Here is a 24475-nt window from a genome sequence, read left to right on the forward strand (position 1 = left end):
TCAAGATGTAAATGCCAGATGTAGTAACGATGGACAACAAATGAAGAGCAAATTCACCCAATCGGGTTGAGAGAATTGAGTTTTACATTTAATATGCACACAAGATGCAATTAAAATTTATCCCTATCGTTGGTAGTCTCCTCTCACTCAAAACAACAACAAAATTGAATTTAATTTGGTTGACAACGGCATTTATGTTTGGTGTGTGCTTTGCTTGCATAATGAGTGTTAAGTCCCGTCCCTTACAACATGACCTCCGTAAAAGGGCACAGACGTTTTCCTTTCCTGCATTTTTATAACTTACTGGCGCCATTTAAATATGAAGGGCAGGCTAACCCTTATCACTTTGACAGTGTAATCAAATCTCAAACTAAAAAGCAGATAAGCGACAGAAGTTGCTAATAAGATTTGGCAAATATTGCAACTTCATCTGCTGAATTGCCCGTCATCAAGCACTTCTTTGGTCCCTCAGGCTGCTCAAAAGGGAAACATCTAATGGTTGCTCCTGTTTCTTCTTTTACCTTCAATTCTTCCTCGTCACTGTTTTGTTAAGTATTGCATTAACACATCAGTCCCAGATCACCGACAAAAAATATACAAGAACTGACACCAGATGCGAAACAAATGAAAATATAAGAGGTTTACCTAGCTGACCAAGGCCCCCTCGCCCATTTTCCTTGAGCTATTGCCTCCTTAAGCTCATTATATGAAGACACATCAACGATGTTACTGGAATGATACAAGGCAACAGCAAATCAGACAGAAACTCAATATCCAACAGAAAGAGACGCATGACACGCAGACACCAAGGCAAATGGTGATGGTAAATCTTTGATACAAACTCTACACATATTATAATCCACAAACCTGTGAACATTGAAAAACTTTGATAGCCAGCAAAAATATTATGAAGGTTAAATATCACTTCAACAACTGGTAAGCTCAAAAGCTTGTTAAGGTTTGCATAACTTGCATTTATAATTGGTACAGAATGCTGAATGTATACTATGTGCAAAAAAATGCATTAGATTCTATTAACAAGTTACAAACTTAGGATTATCACTCTTGACTTTTTACGAAGCGTCCAAATTTGAACTTCTATTTTAAGCTTAGTCACAAGTGCATTGTTCTTCGATGCTTCTAAAGGCAAAATAGATGTTCATCTTACATTATGCAACTAGGTCCTAGAGCTATTACAGTGAGGAATTTTAGTTCGTCCTTATCGCATACTTTTAGAACATGTGCGGGCTTCATTGGAGTCAGTTTTCTTGTTTTCGCCCATGATATTTCTAGTAATTTAGGTCAAACTACAGTTATAATCAAATGAAAACCGAATGGAAGAAAAAGTGTGCGGCAGAAAATGCAGTTCATTGTACTGCAAGCAAAATAACAAAATGGTTAGAACTTACCTATCACGAAAAGTTGTTGCCCTTTCCAAAAGGGATGATTGAACCTCATTCAACTTGTCTATGACGTAAGCCACCAGGGATGAAGGCTCCATGGATATTCCAAAAACCTTCCCTTGCTTTCCGGGAACATCTCTCCTAGAGATGACCACGGTTCCACTTGAAACATCTCGGGGGCCAATTTCAATCCTCAAAGGGACTCCCTACAAGTATTATCAAACAAACACTTAACATTTGGCCTCAGTCATGGTGGCAGATAAAGCCTATAACCATGTGTACCAACTCTAAGCACTGATTATATCATCCTATCCTACTCCAAGAAAACAGTCAGAGTAGAAAAAGAACAACTTCATCCAAAGAAGAGAAATATCAAAACTAAGGCCAACAACACAGCAATCATTTTTAAAACTACCAGTGACTAAAACACCTGGCTTTCTACTTGATGAAACACTAAAACGCATGTTCTCACAGATTTCATTTGGTAGTCATTTCTTCTGAACTTTAGGTCCATATATTGTGACTTCTGAATTTCCATAGAGATACACACCTTCATTTCATAGAAGTTGAATTTCCACCCAGGCGTTCTCTGATCCGTGTCATCAATCTTCACTTTTATCCCTACAGATTGTAAAGCTTCTTTCACAGATGATGAAGCAGTCAGAACTCCCGTCTTCTCATTGTCCTTCTTCCATATTGGGACAATAACAACCTGGGATCATCCAACAAGCAAAATATTCAATCACCATGACCCACTGGTCGAAATTAACATCTTCAGAATGCCATTATATGTGTTAGTACACAAGATAAAGGAAGAGATGAACAGCTAGCAAGCTAAAATAGAACACAACGCAGGGGTATACAGCAGATCAACTCAATTTCTGTCCACCGAATTATATGTAATTTGCTATTCCTGTGATACTACTTGAGAATGGTGATTCACAATCAGAACTTTTAAAAGCTGCCACATAAACCAGGCAATCACACAACTAAGACGATTACTCAAAACTTGCTAGGTATGAAAATTAACCAGTCAAAAAGAAGTTTTAAGAACCTGCACAGGTGCCAGCCTTGGGGGCAGCAGTAAGCCGGCATCATCCCCATGTGTCATGATAATACCTCCCACAAAGCGAGTGCTAATTGCCCATGATGTCTGCCAAACATGTTGTCGTTGCCCATTTTCATCTGTGAACTGTTTAAACATTAAAACTGTTATACTAAGATAACCAGTTAAACAAAGAGGATGAAAGACACTCCGACTGAAGGTAATTATCAACATATTCATATTTTTTACATTTCAAATTTACCTGTGTATTAAATGCACGCGAAAAATTCTGACCAAGGTTGTGGCTTGTGCCAGCCTGCAAAGCCTTCCTGTCTCCCATCATTGCTTCAATTGTATAGGTCCTTGAAGCACCAGCAAATGTCTCCACCCTAGATTTCCTACCTGCAATAACAGGTATTGCAGCTTGCTCATAAGCAAATTTTATATACACATCGATCATCTGCATTGCCTGAAGTTCAGCAAGTAGCAACGTGTTATAAAAAAATTAGTAATGGCACTAACTAGAGAATATAGGGGCATATAGAAAGGATAAAGACCTCTTTTTCTGCTTCCTCTGCAGTGGCATGGGCAGTATGGCCCTCCTGCCAAAGAAATTCAAGCGTCCTAATAAATGGTTTGGTTCGCATCTCCCATCTTGTGACATTTGCCCACTGAAACACATTAGATGGTACAAAATGAGAATCAAAATAGTTTCATTTCTTAGAGGTAACACGGTAAAAATGAAGGATGCGATTGAAAGAAACCTGATTGATCATGAGAGGAAGATCACGGTAACTGTGGATCCATTGAGTAAACATATGATTAACAATTGTTTCACTAGTAGGTCGAACCTGCCAGAACCTCAAGAAGGTAAAAGATCAAACCCATATTCAGATCATACTGTTGAAATATAACCAGTATTCAAGATGACATATCTTAAATAACTAAAATTTTAAGTTAAAACCTCTGAGCAGCTTTGGAATATTAACTAACTAAATACTCTTTCAAAAGATCGACAGTTAAGCCATCCTGGCTTCTAAAGTCACAATGTGAGCAATCAACTCATTCTTTTTGTCGCAGACGCAATTATGGTGGATGATAATTTCAATTCTCAGAAGAACATGGTAACTGAGGATGATAAGTCGTTATAGTGGGGCCCTTCCCGTAACTATTACCCACTGACACAACCAAAATTTGGTAAAATGGCATGAGTCTCCCCTGTGCTTTTTTCCTGTACGTCTACTACTTTTGCCTTAATCTGGATATGTCCTACATAATAGTATTTATATGTTTAAGCTGGTAGATTAGTCTTTGGAAAATCCTTCTTTAGGTTGAATTCTATAGGCAAAAAGGATTAAGACAAGCTTGGCCCAGGTGGCGCGGGCACACACTCACAGACACATTACAAAGTAATTTGACCAAGCTAGTTTATTAACCAAGATAATTCTTTTGATGAAAATCAAGCATACATTCATAATTAGGGGCATAAGCTCATGCTATTCATAAGAATCTTCCCAAGTGTATCCAATTGAAATGAGAAGGTTAGCAATGGTTCAAGATTGCGGGGATTTAGTTTCCTTATTCTTGGTTTTGGATGGCCCATATCAGTTACATTTTCAAAAAAGTGGGCGTATTTGCAGGGTTTTTTTTTCACTAGGTAATTGGAGGTACTAGCAATTTACCAGTATATTGTTTCCTTTCCCACACCACCTTCAATCCCTTTTATTGTGGTAGAACATGGATTAAATGATCCACTAAGAGTGCACCTGCCATTTTACTAGTACGCTGTATAAGACATGTCAATAAAGAGCAGAAAAGTAAATAAATGTCATAAAAAGGTGGTGATATTTTTTTGACAAAGATAAAAGGGCAGTGATATCTTTTTGACAAAGATAAAAGGGCAGTGATATCTTTTTGACAAAGATAAAAGGGCAGTGATATCTTTTTGACAAAGATAAAAGGGCACTGATATTTACCACAAGCTTTTCTTCAAGTTCCTTTCCTCCTCCAACAGTAACAAGAGCTAATTCTGGACTAAAACCCTCAACATGACTAGCTTCTTTCTCAATGAAGGAATAGGGTATAAACTGAAATAATAACATGTATGAGTGACACATGATGAAACTAAAACAACACGCAGAGTTATTCAATAGAAAAGTAATATAAGCAAATTGGAACTACCAGAATACTCTCTCAAAAAGAAAAGAAAAGAGTTGACTAAGTCATTCCAAGGAAATATCATTTCTCGACTTTTTATGCAATATTTGAGTGACATAAACAAATTTATCATTGTGCAAAAATTGTGCGAAAAGGATAACTCTGGCACGTAACCACATGTAAGAGCGAAATTTGATAATATGCAAAGGGGGATATCCAGGTGGTGCTCATAGATAATTTGATATGTCATACTATCATCTCTTTTTCCTAACTCTAATACCACCACTTGTAACCAGACAGTGCAGAAGGACCTTCACTGACATATAATGACACTATAACACGAAAACGAAAAAAACTATACTTTACAGCAGTGCTATCAACATGATTATCAAACTATCAAATCGATTCCAGTCTTCCCACTCCGTTATGCTCATGCACTTTATAAATGTCAAGGCAAAGAAACAAAAGATACATTAATATATCATCACATGCTAATCACAAAAATGAATCCACCTTGAAAACGTGTGCAAATACTTTTCTCAAAGCAGATGAATTTGCACAGGAAAAGCCTTATATTTCAACAAAGATAAAAGCAAAAGTTTCATTTTTTACAATAAGATCATAATAACTCATACATCAATTCACGGCCAAATCATAATAACTCAGACATCAATTCATGGCCAACTCCTAACCTACCATTTACCAAAAACTTCATATTTCAAGTCACACTAACAGTTACTAAGTAATGAAATTCTAATTCACAAGGAAAACAAATGTCAAAAGAAGAAGACTCCACAGGTTGAAAGAGTAACTCCACCTGAGGGAAATACATATTACTGTGTCCAGTTTCTTTAAACTTCACATTCAAGTAATCCTGCACCGATCAACAATTAATAAACCCAATCAAAAGAAAACTCACATATCACATTAAAGTAAAGTTCCAAACGAATAATGGTGCTTCCACATAAGATAGAACCATCTAATTTTCAATTCATGTCGGATATTAGTTCCTTATTTCCTAAAATTACAATCTTGACATACTCAAAAATTAGGAAAGTACTAAAAACCACAATTTTCAATAATAGTCTTATAAAATATTCTAGAAATTGAAAACAGGGAATTAAAGCAAATGCAACTATGCAAGAATGCACTTACCCTGTTGAGAATTAAAGAAAAAAATTGGCTCGGGCTACTCCAAAATAGTTAAAATATAAACATATTGAGAAAATTTCTTCTTTCTGACAAATGAATGATGTTCAAATTCATCTCGGGCATTAATTCCTTATATTTTACAATAACAACAACTATACCTCAGTACCAAACAAGTTGTGTCGGCTATATAATTCTCACTGTCCATGTTTCTCCATTTAAGCTCAACTCATGTCATCATCATGCCAAATTAATTTCTTATATTTTAAAAAAAAAACTTTACATACCCAAAACCCCTTAAAAGTACTATAAAACACAAATCAAAAACTACAAATATATTAAAAAATGGTCGTTAGGAAAAAGAAAAAGAATTAATCAACATTGGAATATTAATTAGAAGGTACCTGTATAGCTTCCCAAATAGCGTAACCATAGGGACGAATAACCATGGTACCACGAACTGGACCATAGTCAGCAAGCTCCGCATTTGCAATTACATCTAAATACCAAGCGTTGAAGTCCTGAGAACGCGGAGTTATCACTCTCTCTTTCTCTTTATCTACAACTTTGGCCGACTTTCCATCTCCAAGTTCTGTAGCTACCGCTTTCTCGGCGGTGCTCTGCGCCGAGAAAGGTCTACGGAGAGGAAATCGGAGGCGATGTTTCAGTGCCGGCGGCGACCTGACGGAGGAGGAAGTGAAGATTGAAGTTAAAGCGGGTAGCCTTAGCGCCCCCATGGGTTTTTCTCTTTTTTGAGTGGACTCTGGCTAAAGGATTTGTAGGACTTTAGATGAGGAAAATTGCTTCTTTCTTTTTGGGGACTCTAAACTATCAAAATGAAGAAACTATTTTAATAAATCCTTTTTGGGGAATTGTCAATGTCTTTTCCAAATAAGACCTACTTGGGGTTTCAATAGTTTTTTCATAAATCAGTATAGTTTAGTGGCTATTAAATTTTTATATCTATCATATATATATTTACCTGATTGTATTCGTTATATTTGCGCTACTGTATTCATGTCGCATAATTCGCCTAATAAGTAGGGAGTCTAGCTATTTAATAACGGAAAGAAGATCAACCAGCGCGCATCACTCTTAATTTAACTCAACAAAATCAATTCTACAAAATTTCATCGCTACTGTGGTGTATTCTATGTATTCACGTGACTGTATTTATAAATACAGTGAGGTAATCCGCCTAAAAAACATGAATTACAGTTATTTAATTTTCTATTCCATGTATTCGCGCGACTATATTTATAAATACAGTGAGGTAATCCGTCTAAAAATAGTAATTATGGATGTTTAATAACAGAAAACATAATATTAAATTGTGTTCAATTTCACTGAATTCAGTTGTATTCAAACAACAAAAAATCAAGAAATATGGTGTATGCATTTCTATTCAATCCAACTGTATATATTGTATTCAATTCACTAATATTCATTATTCATTATTATATATTGTATTTAATTCACCGTATTCAATTCGACTATATTCAAACAATAAAAAATCACAAAAATAGTGATATTCAGTTGTATTCAAATAATACAGACCTTCGGAATATATAAATACAGGCAAAAATATAATATATTTATATAAAAATATAATGTATTTGAGAGTATTTGTACATAATGCAGCGTATTTGTATCATTATACATGACTCAGTAGTAAAAAAGAGAAGAAAGTTAGCCGGAGATGGCGTTTTTCGGCCAAGTAAAATATTGTATACATTGTATTAAAACTAAAAATGGAGACGAACAAAAATCCGCCCCTCAAATGTTCTCATTACCAAAAGCTCAATCCGTAGTCATGGCAAGATCTATTCGCCTTCTCCCTCTTCGCTTCGGATATATTCTCTTCGCTTCAGAAAATCCATCATCTGTAAAGGATATTGCATGCACTGAAGTCACTTAACCATAGTCAGCTTTAGTTAATTGTAGTTATTTAGTGTAAATCATAGTTAGCCAGTTGTAATTTAACTGAATCAGTTAGTGGAGATTAGCATATACATGTATACATGTTAGTGTAAGAGTTCATTTCCTTAGTTGAGCAAGATAAAAGCAAAATGTAAATTGTTCTCTCTGTTTTCTTCTCTATTTGTTCTTTCTCTTCGAGCTCCATTACTGATAACTCATTCATGCTGCAAATTCCTTTATTAATCGAGGAGATTTAAGAAAGAATTATAAGAAAATACACATGAATTCACACCATAACAAAAAATGGCTCATATTTTTAAGTTTTACCCGACCTAGCCCATATTGTATATATTTTGAAAGCACTAGCAAATTCAAAATCTGTGTTCTTACGACCATTGCTTTAAAAGCTACGGAATTAAAACTGTGTTCTCACAACCATTGCTTTCACTCTCTCTTCTTATCACAACTTCTACATATGCTTCAAGGGATCGTGTATTTTCTACTTCTCCTCATGTGTCCCCTGGTTCCAATGTAAAAAAAATTAAAGAGTAAAAGTCTACCATTGAAGATCATTCAAAGCTTCGCTTTCGAAAATAGGTTTTTTTGAGTTAGTTAGATGTTTGGATTGGGTGTTGTTCCGATTGATTGAAAATATCAAAAGGAGTTCAAAATTTAAATTTGAACTAGATTTGAGTTAAATTTCAGAAAAGACGCAAGGAAGAAGACGAAGTCAGTTTTTTGTATAATTATGTATAATAGCATATATGAGTGTATAAACACATCTTATACACTATTATACACCTTTATACAATCGTTTGTAAACGAACTTCTTTCATGATTTTCAGTTGTAATTCTTGTTAAAAACCAGTCCAAATCTCCACTAAATGACTTCCAATTTTTATATACAACTTCCTTATACTATTTCTAACAAGTCTAAATAACATCCACTCTAAAATTCTCACAAAATCAAGTTCGAAATTTAAACCCGCATATTTAAGCTTGTTAAAAATCTAATTTTTACCACCTGGATTTGATTTGTTGAACTACTATTTGAGTCACAGTTACTGATTCGAAAACTGACTTAAAAGCTTGAGCAATCTTTTTTAAAAATTAAATAGTACTTTCGAGAACCTATTAGAGTTGAATGTTGAGTATTAGCCTATTATTTTTTGGCTAGTTGGTTGTAAATTAAAATATGGGCTATAAAATTAAAAAGTACGGATCTCAGTTATGCTTATGTGAAATTTTCCCGAGATTTAACATGGTATTAGGGCAATAATTGATCAAATCTAGGGTCCTTCGTCGCAATTCTAGTGAAGAACGAGAGATTGGTCATGCTTTTGCTTGAAACCCTAATTTTCATCAATGGTAGTTGACGAAGTCGTTGAACGAGAATCAAATGTAATTGATCACAAATTATATTTGCACCCATCCGATACACCTGGAGCGTTTTCATTAGGTTTCCAGTTGATTGGAATGGAAAATTACACTATGTGGAGCCAAGCTATGGAAGTTTCGCTGTTCACACACAATAAGCTTGGTTTTTTCGATGGATCTATCACTAGAGATACATATGGAGAAAAGCATGTGAACCTCTGGGATTGGTGTAATGCAATTGTGAAATTGTGGATTATGAGGATTTGCTAAACAGAGTGCTGTTTCGATCAAATGCACATGCGATTTGGTCGGACTTGCATGAGAGATTTGACAAAGTGAATGCATCGCGAATGTACTACTTGCACAGAGAAATCTTCACTCTTACACAAGGAACATCATCAATATTAGTGTATTACTCGAAGCTAAAAGATCTTTGGGATGAATATGACTCAATTATGCCACTTCCGACTTATTGTGACAAATCAAAGAATTATAATGAACACCAGCAGTACCAGCGCTTATGGCAATTTTTTATGGGATTGAACGAAGGATACAGTGAAGCACGAAGTCAAATACTGATGAAATCGAAAATACCAACTATTAATCAGGCTTACGCAACGATTCTTCAAGACGAGAGCCAGAAAATTATAGCTGGAGGACATTGTGATGCCTCTAACAATTTGGATCTCATGGCCTTGTTTACATCCAAGAATGCAGGGCATAAACAGAAGAAGAACTATAGTTTAGAGTGTGATTACTGCCATTTGCGTGTACACACAAAGAAAAATTGTTATAAGCTCATGAGGTGTGACTTCTGCAATATGAAGGGACATCTTAAGGAAAATTATTATAATATAATTGGTTATCCTGCAGATTTCAAGGCTAAAAGGAAGGGGCAACCTATGAGTGGAAATATGGCACAATCTGAAGGAATAACCACCACCAATTATACCTCTCCTTCGGTCTTCACCCAAGATCAATACATTCAAATCCTGAACATGTTGAGCAAAACCACAATAGGTGATACCAGTGGTCACAGTGCACATATGGCAGGTATATTACTTTCTGAACATAAACTTAGTTGTGATTGGATAGTAGATACTAGAGTAACTAATCATATGACTAGTAACAAACACTTGTTGGATGATGTTAAAATAGGAAATAATGGTCAAGTTCAGATGCCAACTGGTCATTCTGCTAAGATATCCCATGTTGGAAGTTGTTAGTTTTCTGAAGGTGATGTAATCACAGATGTTCTATGTGTACCAGATTTTAAGTTGTTGGTATCTAAACTCACCGGGGATTTAAAATGCTTTGCATCTTTCTATACTGAATTTTTCCTCTTCCAGGATCTCTTTAGTGGGAAGGTAAAAGGGATTGGTAGAGAAGAGTAAGGTCTATATGTGTTCAAGTCCCAGAGCAACAACGAGTAACTAGTTCTAGCAGTTCAATGGCAGTCCAAGCAGCATCAAAAATATGGATTTGGCATAGGAGACTAGGCCATGTACCAATGGCAGTCTTAAGAAAAATTCTTATTTTTCAGAATAAGTATAGTTTTTCCTTAAATTATTGTGGTGTTTGTCCATTAGCTAGATGTGAGCACGTGATTTTTGCCCCACAAGAACTACTCCCACAAGATTTCAAAATAAAATAGTTGTGTGTTGCTTGTGATTTGTCTGTGCATGTTTATTCTATTTATACTACTAAAAATACAAAAATATATGTGTTGCATTTGCATTTACAATTTAGGATTAATTAACGAGTGATTTGTTTTACGAAAATGAAAATCATAAAAAATAATGTACTTTGCATTTTTAGCATTTAATGTGGAATTGTGTGATTTTATTGTTAATTGGCATTTAATTATATGTGATAAATGTTATTAGAAGATAATTAGTATTTTTAATAAGTTAACTTGGTTTATAATTTTAGAAAATAATTTAGAAAGCAAAATGAATGAAAAGAACAAAAAACTAGGGAGGAAAATCGGATTGGGCTCAAATACCTGGCCCAATGGCATGTCCCAAACCCGGTCCAGGCAACTCCTCTCCCAGGATGGTGAAACGACGTAGTATAGGGACCAAACTACGTCGTTTCAATGGCAAAAATCTCAGCCATTCAACCAAGCCACATCCAACGGTCACAGATCAATACCCGTATCCAAGAACCGAACCCGACCCGTTTACCCCGAACCAAAACCGCCTCAGTACTTAACCAAAACGACCCCGTTTGACCCCCTAACCTAATCTGGACCGTCGATCTTCACTGATCAAACGGACCACATTAATCACCTCATTTCAATATACCAAACCCCAAATCAGAGACCCTAACCCTTTCATTCCATCTCTAAGCTTTAGAGACCAAACAGACCCTCCGCCTCTTACCATCGTGCTCCGCCCATCAGAAATCGCCTCACGGCGGTTCCGGTGGTCCAAACAACCCCATATTTTCACCACTGATTCCCCTCGACCTCCCCATTCCGAATCCCTAACTCTTATCCCTCGAATCCCAGCCGTGTGCTTTGAATATTAGATCGAAAATCAGGCCGGAACCCTATCTCGTCCAATGGCCTCCAATTTCACACCACAGCTTCCCCAAGACTTCCTCGTTCCAGTCCCATACTCATTTCCCTTCGAATCAAGCCCAAGCGTTTCGAATATTCATTCGAAGGTCCAAACCCTAGCGCCGCCACAAGATTCTCTGGTGGCGGCGCCACCTCCCAAGCCATCCCTAACTAACACCCAGTAACCTCCTTGACTCCCTCACCCCAAATCCCATACTCATTTCCCTTCGAAACTGGTCGAATTTCAAATCAGAGTTAAATCGTGCGTTTGACAAACCCTAAAAGAACCGAGCCAGGGGATCGATACAGTAGAAAACTGAGGTCGTAATCGACCTTAGTCGTGTGATCTCAGTCGAGAACACTCGATTAAGGTCCGTTTCGGCTTCAAACCTCAAGTCGAAGTTTCGATTGGAACGGATTGGATTTTAGCCTGTGGTTTCTGAGGTATTTCTCCTCTTTTCCATTTTTCTTTTTGATTGTTGTTTGTGTTTGCCTAATTTCATTGTTGTGATTGTCAATTACTTCTTCCCCCTCTTTCGAACCTTTTTCCGGTCTAAATTTTCATCACTGTATTAATTGGATTTTCTAGTTAATTGGATTTGTCTAAAATCGCTCGAACCCCTGTCTGTTTGTTTTCCCTCTGGATTAGTTTCTTCTTTACATTGTTGAGTATCTCGGTTTAGGCAAGTTCAGTGAGTGATTGTATAAAACTGTGATCGTTTGATATTACTGTTGGTTCAAATTGTCTTATTATGTTATGTTTGATTCTTTCCTCTCTGTTGCCAATCAGGTTTGTTGCATATGAATTTGTGATATTACAATATTTCATTCATTTTGCCTAAGTTTGATTTAGAATTATGAATGCAGTCAGTTAATCCCATGTACATGTGCATCTTAGCAGCTTTGCATCAGTCTGTTATTTGATCTAATCTGAGTTCTAAGTTCGAACTGTTAGGTGAATTGAATTAAATTGGTTACAGCTGCTGTAGTTTGCTGATTAATTAGGAATCAGTTTAGTTATCTGATTAAGGATTGGTTATAGCTGATGAGGTAAAAGGGATTGGGTAGGACAGTAATTTCAGGGACTTAGGAGGGTATTTTAGGATTTAAAAGGTTTGAAAATGGTTTAAGTTGAATGGTCTGACAGTAGGGTACTAAAGTACCATTAAACTAATGGATTGTTTAGTAATAGTGGGGAACAAAACATAATAGCATGGGGAGATCTAATGGAGATTTAATTAAAGTATGCACTACCCATAACCATTGAATAAAATAAAGAAAAAACAAGGGTTAATAGGGGACAAAACAGACCCTAGTGGAGTTCTAGAGAATATCATGAGAAAAAATGCTTGATTAATGGGTCTAAGTGCTCCTTAGAGCTGTAAAAGGGGCTGAGGTTTTGGTATAAAGAGGGTCTGTACAGAGTTAAAGAGGGGGACTGGAATTGAGAGGAAGAGATTAGAGTCAAAAACACATAGAAAAAAAAAGACGATCAGTCCTCTTAGGTTCTGCATCTGGTTCTTTTTTAATCAGTGAAAACAGCATTGAAAGAGAGTGGGGGGAGAGTTCGGGTAAGGAATCAACTTTGAGAACTTAAACTCACACACAGAGTGAGGGAAGACAATCTGAAAAGAGAGAGTTAAAGGAGAGGAAGAGAGTTTAAGAGCTGGGGAGAGGGTAACAAGATACAAATACAACTACTATTTCATGGCATTTTGAGTGAACTTTTAGTTTTCTTTTCAATTCTTTAAATACTTTATCGAGTAGGTTGAGACTAGAAAATGGATTACGCTTGATATTGTTGTGTGATTAGAGGTGTTTTGAGTTTGTTTGGGTATTTGTTGTGATTGTTGTTTCACACTTCATTCCTACTGTGTTCAAGTGTGTTCTGCGCTGAACTGGTTGTGTTCGTGGCTGTTCGAACTCCAAATCTGTTGTTATACCTGCTGTTTGCTACTACTGACTGCTCCTTCTTCATTGTTGTAAATCCCAGGTACACATTCTCGAGATCGATTTGATGTAGCTTTTGAATTGGATTGCTGAAATAAAAGGCTCACATATTCACCTCTTGAAGTGCGCGCGTTTAAGTTGTTCTATTAGAATAGATACTAGATGATTAGTAATTGTTTAGGTTTACTTCTGATTTGTGTTGTATAATTGGACTGACCGAACCATTAATTTGTAATGAACCGTACTGGAATGATGAATTATTAAGCGTGGGTATATTCATATTGAACCGTGAACTGTGTATGTTTGTGTACTTAGAAATACATATGAGTTTTTTAGTTAAGTACTAATTAAACTGAATAGTTCCTATTAGTTTTAGTTAATTTCTTGTGTTTCATAAATCTGTCTAAAAAATGTTTCAAGTTGTGATTAAGTAGGGCTGTGCTGAACTGCTTAGAACTGATTTGAATCCAAGTAGGGTGAGGTCTCAGCATGACAATTAGTTGTTTGCCTTTTGAACATTCGGATTGCATAAGTGTCCTCTCGGACAATTTTGGGCATCAATTAGCAGAACATAAGCGTTAACCAGACAATTCAAAAATGGTTGTAGCATATTGATTAAATTCAATTTTGATTCTATCATCAATATTACATCTTGCTTCAATTCAACCTTTGATTCTGGGCTCAAAAGTGAGACCCAGACAGTTTTGGTTCAGTTGCACAACTAAACTTGAATAATGTCTCTTGGGCCTGGTTTCCGCAACAACAAAGCCCAAACTGTCCAATTCTTCATGTTTTGAACAACTCGCTATGCATGCTTCGACTTTACTTTGTAAGTTACTGGGCTTGAATTGATTTGAAAGTGAATCATAAGGATTTGGCCTTTTATCAATGTTAATCAATTAGGACTTTTTTTTTATTAGAGACAAAAATAGAAAATCATAGTCACTTTAGGATTGCTTTTTAAATAATAAAATGAGACGAGACTCGCCCAAATAAAAATGTAACTTTGTGGGGCCCTCAATAAATGGTTAAAATAAAATATTTAGAATTCGGGACGGGGTATTTAGTGAATTTTACGGCCTTCCCCAAAATAATAACGCGTTAGTCTCTTTAGGCGCGTATTTTAATAACATTACCTCCCTAAACTCGGGTGCACATTTATATGACCCAAATCCAAATCTCAACGGAGTCGAGATGTGTCAACAACCACGGGTGCATTGATGTGATGTGGTTCGAGATGCATTTTTACGACGTTGCAATTCTCTATAATAAAAAGCGGTAAACAGTTAAAATTTGCACATAGGTTCAACATGTATTGAAATCTGATAAATAAGCCGAATATGACAGTTGAGCGACCGTGCTAGAACCACGGAACTCGGGAATGCCTAACACCTTCTCCCGGGTTAACAGAATTCCTTATCCGAATTTCTGGTTCGCGGACTATAATACAGAGTCAATCCTTTCCTCGATTCGGGATTCAACCGGTGACTTGGGACACCATAAATCTCCAAGTGGCGACTCTGAATCTTTAAATAAAATCCCGTTTCGATTGTCCTTTAATTGGAAAAACTCCCCCCTCTGCGCCCCTACGGGCGCGGGTAAAAAGGAGGTGTGATAGCTCTGGCGACTCTGCTGGAGATTGTACTGGTTCAGGGTTTAAGAATTCGAGCTTAGAATAATTGTTATGTTTGGCTTTCTCTGATTTTTCTACATATTTCGCGCTAAATGTACTAAATGTTTTATCGCTTTGATATTATCTGAACTGTATATAAACTGTGCCGAAACCCTTCTCTTCTCACCTCCGGGGATGTGCTTACTGGTTGAGACTCCCTATTCTGTTAGTGTCATACCCTGAAATAAGAAAGAGGCCGGACAAGTTACAAAGCCGAACGATCTCGCGGGTCCCCGGTACGTTGCCCCCTCCTCGACTCGAGTTGTTCGCTCGGGTACACAGTCTATAACAAATACCTAGGCTTTAAACCTAGAATAACGTGACTTCATGCCGGATCCCTAGTAGGAACGTTTGTTTGCATCACGTGCATTTGACTTTGGAGGCTCAACACAGGGGTTGGGTCTGTTTAGGACAGGTGTACCAAAAATGAAAACGACCATCCTGATGCATCTTACTTGTTACTTGTGCATTTATTTGCTTCGGACTTGCATGCCGACCGACTTTTGAATATTTTGAGGAAAAAGAAATAGCAGTATGAGGGTTAAAGAGAGTTAATCGCCTGTTTTGAAAAAACCAATGTCCAAATAGTGTCGAAACTCTGCCGAATTTTTGGAGAAAAAAAAAAGAAAAGTAAAAAGTCTGGTTTTTCAAAAGAAGTTTATTTTAGCGTCCCGAGGGTGCGGGATACGTAGGCAACCCTCATCGGGTCCAACCTCCCTTTTACAAAAATGTCAAAATTTTTGTCATAAATAAGTCGGGTGACGCCATTCTTGCTTAAAATAAGCCGAATGTCCCCCAAAAGGCCACCGGAAGGTTGTTTTCACAAGAACGGCCACCCTGAGTCATTTTTAAAATGGTTTGCGGGCACAGCCTTAAAATCTTCCTCCCGAAAGCGCTGAAAGGCCGTGTTTTCAACCGGGGCTTTTATTTCAATTTGAAAAAAAGAGTCAATAATAAATCGAGTAATGTCGTTTTTGGCAAAAATAGCTGAATGTTCCCGAAAGGGACGCCGGAAGGCTGACTTTGCATAAACGGCCACTTTTAGGCATTTTTGGATTTTTGACCGGTTGACTCACCCAGCTTTAAAATCTTCGTTCCCGAAGTGCTGAAAAGCCATGTTCGGAACCGGATCTTCCTTTTAATCTGTGAAAAATTAAAAATAGTCAATTTGTTGAGTCAAATGAATTTTATTTCTTAATCACCTTAATAAATGTGCAGGATGAGCACGATGCAAAATGAACCTTTTTCATTAATGACTAAAATCCCTTTCGAGTTGCGGCTATGGTGGGATGATTTAGGTGGTAAGAGGCAAGATGAGGTCAAGAAATATCTAAAAGGTCTTACGGGTTTATTGAAAATCCAGCCTCGGGGGGATATCATAAGAGCTCTGGTCACCTGCTCACCTGCTGGGACCTGACACACAATGTCTTCCACTTTCCCGATTTTGAACTCACCCCAACTTTGGAGGAATAGCCGGGTACATCGGAAATGCTGAAGTTCCGATAAGGCAAAAATACCCGATTGCTCCAAGAGCTGTCACCGCGCATCAGTTTTTAGATTCATTAAAGATACCCAGGACGGTCCATAACCCAGATTTAGCCGCGGGTTTTTGTAATCCGCGCTTTATATACGACAGATACGGTCATGTCGGAGGATTCAACAATCTGGGTAACAAGTTATGCAGCAAAAGTAACCGTCAGAAATGGGATGAGCATAGACGAGTGGCTTTTATGATAACCTTTTTGGGCCTTTTGGTGTTTCCAAGGAAAAACAGAAACATTGATTTGAAAATAGTCGGGGTCGTCAGTACCTTGCTCACTCAAGATGAAAGCACTCTTGCACCTATGATAGTATCTGATATCTTCCGAGCCCTCACAGCCTGCAAAGCCAGAGGGAACTTTTTCGAGGGGTGTAACTTGTTGCTACAAATATGGATGACTGAGCATCTCTGCCACCGTTCCCAGCTCTTGAGTTATGGTTCCTCGAAGAAAACTTGCATAGAAGAGTTCTACATAAGAATCAAGGGGGTCAGTCTACCCGAGGGAGTTACAGCGTGGACATCATTCTTTCGGACCCTCACCGCTAGCCAAATACAGTGGATGCTAGGATGGCTGCCCGTTGATGAGGTCATATATATGTCGACAGCTAGGACCCACTTTCTATTGATGGGGCTCAAGAGCATTCATCCCTACACGCCATATCGGGTTTTGAGACAACTCGGGAGATGCCAAACAGTGCCACAAGAGGAAGATCTTAGTGCTCAAGTAATTGAGATTAGCCCTGACAGACAGTTTCCTGAAGCAAGAGTCCGTCAGATCTGGAGTGAATGCCAATATTTAAAAGCAGATACTTGCATGCAGGATCGGGCCAAAGGCGAAGTGGCACCAGGATACCTTGCTTGGTACAAGAGAGAACTTGAGCACGAAAGGCCGTCTAAAAGACCCCATCTCCAGAAGTTCGTCAAGGCGTCGCAAGAATAATGGGATTGGTTGGCTAAAGAACACGAGTACAGGATGACAATAGGCAAGTTGGAGAAACAAGTTATGGATTTGAAATTTGAGAAAGATTTGCATATCGCTGCAGATGAGAGAGAAAGGAGAAAACTAGCTTAGTAAAACGAGGTCCTCAGAACTCAAATCCAGGAAATGAAAATAGCTGCCAGAAGCCAGGAGAGAAGTCAGGCTGATAAAAGGCTCATAAACGGTCTAAAGAAGAAAGTCCTCGAGTATCAAGAAGACCTGGAAAAATCTAAAGCTGGTCTAGCGAGAATCCAGGTGAAATGGATAAAGAAGACAGAAGAGCAAGTGCGGTTCATGCAACAAATGGAGAGGGACTACGAATAGCGGATCTTAAGACAAGCCCGAGATGCCAGAACAGATAAGAAGCGCTACTATGATCTGGTGGCCCGAATGAAGAAACATATGAATGAGTTTCAGGATCAACTCTTTTACAACGCTCAAGTGCTGGAGACGCGAAATCAACAAATAGAGCGATTGCTTATGGAAAGGGACAAAATCAAGGGAAGAATCGACGATATCGGGCACTACATCACCATAAAGTGCCTAGCTTGTGAGGACATGTCCCGTACCACATTTCTCGCTTCAATAATGATTTATGTCTACCAGATCATGGAAGATTTGAAAGATCTGCAAAGGGGCCTTACACCAAATCCCGCGGCGAGGCCGAACGACGCCCCGCGGGCACCAAAATTCAAAACTTTGAGACATTCATAGTTGGAGTCTGTATTTTCCTTGTTTTCAGAGTCTATTGTCCGTTGGAGTTTGTATTTCCCTTTTTGCATAAAGTCTATAGTCTGTATCCATCCTGTCAGTTTCCTTTCAAAAATGTTTTGCCTTGTAATAAAACGTTTTGCTAATGAAGATTGAAAAATCCAAAAATGGTGTCTCTATTTTCCGCACTCGGGCAGAACTACGGACGGTCTGATTCATGCGGGGACATGATACGTAGGCAATCTCAATAGGATTCGACCACCACTAAAAAAGAAAAAAAAGGAAAATGAAAAAATAAATAAAGAAGGATAGAATAAAGGAAGCTTAAAAAGGGGCACAATTATGAGAGGCCGGAATGACGCACGCAACCGAAGCAAATGCATGATTGAAATGGTTAATTGCCTAGGTGAATTGCATCCCAACATGTAATTGCATATGTGTTAAACTCTAAAAACTAACAAGTTTGTTGATTTACAGAGAATTCAAGCAGTTAGTTTATTTAGAGGATACTGGCACATTACCATTACCAAACCAGATCGAAGGGACCAATACAGGAAATCATGTCTAGCCCAGATGTCGACACTAGTGTTAAGGTAGAGGAGTTGTACATCTATAAAATGAAAGAGGAGATGCTCAAGCTTAAGCAACAGATGGCCGAAATGTACCAGGACTGGTCCAAAGGGCAATCACCGCCAACTTATCCAGCCAACCCGGCTTTTACCCCACCATTAGCTCAGTCTCAGGATCATCCCGCCACCGATCCAGGCTTTCCCATTTATCAACACTACCATGGCACCACTTCTCATACGCCACAAGCTCCACCACCAAAATCAATTCCATACCCTCCTCCGCCAATCACCCCTGTCTTTGTGGCATCTCTACCAACTGCACTCCATAAATCCCTGAGTGAACCTGTGTTCCAAGCACAGGACAACCAGTATTATCCCCCGGAGCTTACCTTCAAAGCACCTGGAGCCTATCCACATGATCCACATTCTGACCTACCGGAGAAAGCAGAAAAACCGGCCAGAAATCCTAAACAGGAAGAGATGTTTAGAAAAATGAAAAGCATAAAGCAATCCTTCAGGGATATGAGAGGGCTAGGAGGTCAAGTAAGCGTGGCTTACAAAGATCTGTGTTTATTCCCGAATGTACAACTATCGACAGGGTTCAAAATGCCCAAGTTCGACTTGTACAACGGACACGGTGATCCGGTGGCACATCTGAGAGGTTTTTGTAGCAAGATGAGTGGAGCAGGTAGAAGAGATGAATTACTGATGGCGTATTTCAGCCAAAGTTTGAGTGGATCGGTGCTAGAATGGTACACCAGGCAAGATCACAACAGGTGGTACACATGGGACAATTTGGCCCATGTATTCGCTTGTCACTTTCAATATAATCTTGAGATCATTCTGGACCGACTGTCCCTGACCAAACTGGAAAAGAAGCACAATGAAAGTTTTAGAGAGTATGGTTTCCGGTGGAGGGAGCAAGCAGCAAGGGTAGATCCCCCAATGAAAGAGAGCAAGATGGTTGATTACTTTTTGCAGGCTCTGGAGCCAACTTACTTTGGTCATTTGGTGTCCGCAATTGGTAAGTCTTTTAACGAGGTTGTAAAAATGGGAGGCATGGTCGAGGAGGGGCTTAAGTCCAACAAAATCATGAGCTATTCAGCGATCAAGGCAACCACTCAGGCCATCCAAAGCGGCACTAGGGGTGTACTTGGAAAGAAGAAGAAAGAAGATGTCACGACTGTTGAGTCCGGAGCCTGGTTCGGATCTAGAGGTCCGTCAGCCTACTATGGCTAACCACGACCCTACCACCAAAATTACCCCCATACTCCATATATCCATCCACAACATTACTATCCACCGTCAGATCCCTATTTTTCCGTCTATCATGCACAAACCTATACCTAAACTCCGGCACATGCGCCATGGCGTGCGCCGGTTCCACAAAATCCATACCCAGCTCTACAAAACACATATCCACCCCCAAGGGCCTACAGAAATCCCCCAGGACAGGTTTCCGACCAAACCCAGCCCTCAAGAATGAGAGGTCATAGAAGCAAAAGACTTTCACTCCCCTGGGGAATCATATACCAGTCTTTTCCACAGATTGAGGCAGTTGGGCATGTTGAATCCAATTAAGCCTAAAATGCCAAATCCCCCCCCTAGAAATCTTGACCATTCGGTGAGTTGTGAGTACTATTCAGAGGCCCCAGGGCACAATACAGAGAAATGTTGGAAGCTAAAAATAGTTGTGCAAGAGCTTATCAATACTCATCGGATCGAGGTTCAAGCCCCAGAAGCACCAAATATTAATCAGAATCCACTGCCAGCTCACCATGAGACTTACATGATTGAGTTGATACACAAAGAGGGGGAGCCCAAGAAGCCCTCACAGACGGTAATGATGATCCGTTCCAGCGAAATCAGCTCAAAGGAAAAAGTAAACAGTGAGAAATTAGTGGTCCAGTTGAGAGGGGTAGATGATAAGCCAGCCGTGGTAGCCGAGAGAGGGTCGTCGAGCCTTGTTGTAGTGAAACCTGAGAAAGCTAAAGTGGTAGTGCCAGGGGTTGCAAGTAAACCTGTTGTGGTCGTGAAGGGTGCTCACACAGAGCCTGTTATTATAAAATCAATAACTCAGCTTCCAGTGATCAACAGCAAGGTTGTTCCTTGGAATTATGAACGGGTGACGGTGATTTACAAAGGGAAAGAAGTCAAAGGAAAAGTGTGTGAAGCCCAAGGTCTAACTCGTTGGGGAAGGTGTTTTGCTCCCGTAGAGTTAAGAAGGGCCAATCCAGTAGCAACAAAGAATCCAGTTACCGAGGAAGAGGCGGAAGAATTTTTAAAGAAAATAAAGGCGCAAGATTACTCCATTATGGAGCAGTTGAGGAAGACCCCGACACAGATCTCATTGTTATCCTTGTTGATCCATTCAGATGAGCACCGCCGGGTATTGATGAAAATTCTGAACGAAGCCCATGTTCCGGATAAAATCTCTGTGAACCATTTGGAGAAAATAGCAAACAAGATTTTTGAGGTCAACAGGGTCACTTTTTCAGACGATGAGTTGCCCGTGGAGGGTACAGAACATAATAGAGCCCTCAATTTGACCGTGAAGTGTGAAGACTCGATAGTCACTCGAGTACTGATTGATAATGGGTCCAGTGCCAATATCTGTCCTTTGACCACGTTGAACAAACTGAAGGTTGATGTTGATAGAATTCACAAGAACAACATCTATGTTCGAGGGTTTGATGGAGGTGGCACAAACACAGTGGGTGACATCAACTTGAATTAACAATTGGTCCGGTCAAGTTCACCATAGAGTTTCAAGTGTTAGACGTGGCAGTGTCATATAATCTTCTGTTGGGGCGACCCTGGATCCACGTCGCCAAAGCAGTGCCTTGCACATTACATCAGATGGTCAAATTCGAGCGGGATAGGCAAGAGATTGTAGTACATGGGGAAGACAATACAAACGCCGTAAGTGATGCCATCGTACCCTTCATAGAGACTGACGATGACAAGGGTCGTGGGTTTACCAAGTTTTCGATACGGTTTCAGTGGACAAAGTTTCCGACGGTGAAAGTATCCCACTTCCCAAAATAGCAGCTGCAACTGTCATGGTAGCCTCAGAGATGTTAAAAAATGGGTTTGTGCCAGGCAAAGGTTTAGGGGCTAATCTTCAGGGTGTTGTTCAACCGGTTTCTTTGCCTAAAAATCTGGATACCTTTGGGCTGGTGTTCAAGCCTACCGCAGCGGATGTAAAGCGGGCTCGCAAGTTTAAGAAAAGAGTCTGGATCCTTCCCAAGCCAATCCCGCGCCTGTCCAGATCTTTTGTCAGGTCGAGCATCAAAAAGCAATTGTTGTCCAAGGTTACAGGGCCATTGATTGGTGCAGATGGAGACTTAAATGAGGGATTTGAAAGATTGTTCACCGAAATTAACATGGTAGAAGCTGGGGAAGGGTCCAACAAGGCGGATGTGCAGTTTGTGGGGCCAAAGGCAAAAATCAACAATTGGATGGCTACTCCTTTGCCCATTCGGAGGGAGTCTTGGTAGTTGGCTCTGATTTTCCTTCCTGTTTTCTGGATTATTCCAGGGTTGTAGTCCAGATTCCTTTTATTTTTGTTGTGTTCATCAAAGTGTGAAACCTTGTTATCCCGTAATTCAATAAAATAAAAACATTTCTTCTTCATTACTTATTTATTTTAATTTTGTTTTCTTCTTTTCTTTTCTGTACAGTTCTCTTTATACTAGTCTTAATGACATGGCGTGCATAAGGAATTCTCAGCCCAGTCTTAAAAATCAATCTGATTCTGAAATGATAGTTCAAGAAGTAGATTGCGATTATGAATCAGAATATGATGATGAGGATGAAGCCTTCGAAGAAATTAGTGAGGAGTTAATTCACTTCGAAGAAAAACCCAAACCCAATTTGAATGACACAGAAGCCGTCAATTTAGGGGACACAGATAACGTCCGAGAGACTAAAATAAGTGTCCACCTCGAGCCAAAAATCCAGGAGGAGTTAATCAAAGCAGTCATTGAGTACAAAGATATTTTTGCGTGGTCATATGACGACATGCCAGGTTTAAGCACTGATTTAATAGTCCACAAATTGCCCACTGATCCAGCGTTCCCACCCGTCAAGCAAAAGTTGAGAAAATTCAAAACTGAGATGAGTGTGAAGATTAAAGAAGAAGTTACCAAGCAGTTGGATGCAAAGGTTATTCGGGTAACTCGATATTCTGTCTGGTTGGCTAACGTCATGCCTGTGCCGAAGAAGGATGGCAAGATCAGAGTATGCGTCGATTACCGCAATCTCAACAAAGCAAGTCCGAAGGATAACTTCCCACTACCCAATATCCATATTTTGATCGATAATTGTGCCAAGCGTGAGATCGAATCTTTTGTGGATTGTTACGCCGGGTATCATCAGATTCTAATGGATGAAGAAAATGTAGAAAAGACGGCCTTCATCACGCCGTGGGGAACTTACTGCTACCAGGTAATGCCATTTAGTTTGAAGAATGCTGGGGCAACTTATATGAGGACAATGACTAATGTGTTTCATGATATGATACAGAAGGAGATTGAGGTATACGTAGACGATGTGATCATAAAATCAAAGCATCAGGCCGACCACGTTGAAGATCTGAGGAAATTCTTCCAGAGGCTTCGCAGGTATAACCTCAAGTTTAACCCCGCCAAGTGTGCATTTGGCGTTCCATCCGGAAAACTGTTGGGATTCATAGTCAGTCGGCGAGGCATCGAGTTGGACCCATCAAAGATTAAAGCCATACAAGATTTTCCCCTTCCGAGGAACAAGACTGAAGTGATGAGTCTGTTAGGAAGGCTGAACTACATCAGCAGGTTTATTGCTCAGCTCACGACAACTTGTGAACATATTTTCAAGTTGTTGAGGAAGGACGCTGCGATCAAGTGGACTGATGAGTGTCAAGAAGCGTTTGACAAGATAAAAGGTTACTTGACAAACCCACCTGTGTTGGTTCCGCCAGAACCAGATAGACCTTTGATTCTTTACTTGACAGTCTTGGAAAATTCATTTGGTTATGTACTGGGACAGCATGACGTCACCGGTAGGAAAGAACAAGCCATCTATTATCTTAGCAAGAAGTTCATGGCTTACGAGGTTAAGTACACTCACCTGGAAAGGACATGTTGTGCCCTAACTTGGGTGGCACAAAAGTTGAAACATTATTTGTCATCCTACACTACTTACCTCATTTCACGCTTGGATCCATTGAAGTATATCTTTCAAAAGCCTATGCCGATAGGAAAACTTGCAAAATGGCAGATTTTGCTCACAGAGTTTGACATAATCTATTTGACTCGGACTGCGATGAATGCCCAAGCATTGGCCGATCATTTGGCCGAGAACCCGGTCGATGAAGAGTATGAGCCGCTGAGGACTTATTTTCCTGACGAAGAGGTGGTGCATATTGATGAACTAGAACAGGCCGATAAACCAAGCTGGA

At 39.2% G+C, this 24475-nt stretch overlaps 2 protein-coding genes across 2 annotated transcripts; one reads left to right on the top strand and one right to left on the bottom strand.

Moving 5' to 3' along the window:
• Positions 1-41: 41 nt before the first annotated feature.
• LOC107779488 (proline--tRNA ligase, chloroplastic/mitochondrial-like) lies at positions 42-6584 on the bottom strand. The gene is made up of 11 exons (XM_016599932.2): positions 6159-6584; positions 5423-5479; positions 4425-4535; positions 3213-3299; positions 3006-3119; positions 2711-2917; positions 2458-2595; positions 1954-2115; positions 1410-1609; positions 646-729; positions 42-540 (listed from the first exon to the last, which is right to left on the bottom strand). The coding sequence occupies exons 1-11, from the start codon at positions 6489-6491 to the stop codon at positions 399-401; spliced, it is 1635 nt and encodes a 544-aa protein (XP_016455418.1). The 5' UTR covers positions 6492-6584; the 3' UTR covers positions 42-398.
• Positions 6585-9401: 2817 nt separating this feature from the next.
• LOC142162332 (uncharacterized) lies at positions 9402-10277 on the top strand. Its single transcript, XM_075218676.1, has one exon. The coding sequence runs from the start codon at positions 9402-9404 to the stop codon at positions 10275-10277; it is 876 nt and encodes a 291-aa protein (XP_075074777.1).
• The last annotated feature ends 14198 nt before the right edge of the window (positions 10278-24475 follow it).

Source organism: Nicotiana tabacum, chromosome 7 (genome assembly GCF_000715075.1).
Source record: "Nicotiana tabacum cultivar K326 chromosome 7, ASM71507v2, whole genome shotgun sequence".
NCBI classification, from domain to species: Eukaryota; Viridiplantae; Streptophyta; class Magnoliopsida; order Solanales; family Solanaceae; genus Nicotiana; species Nicotiana tabacum.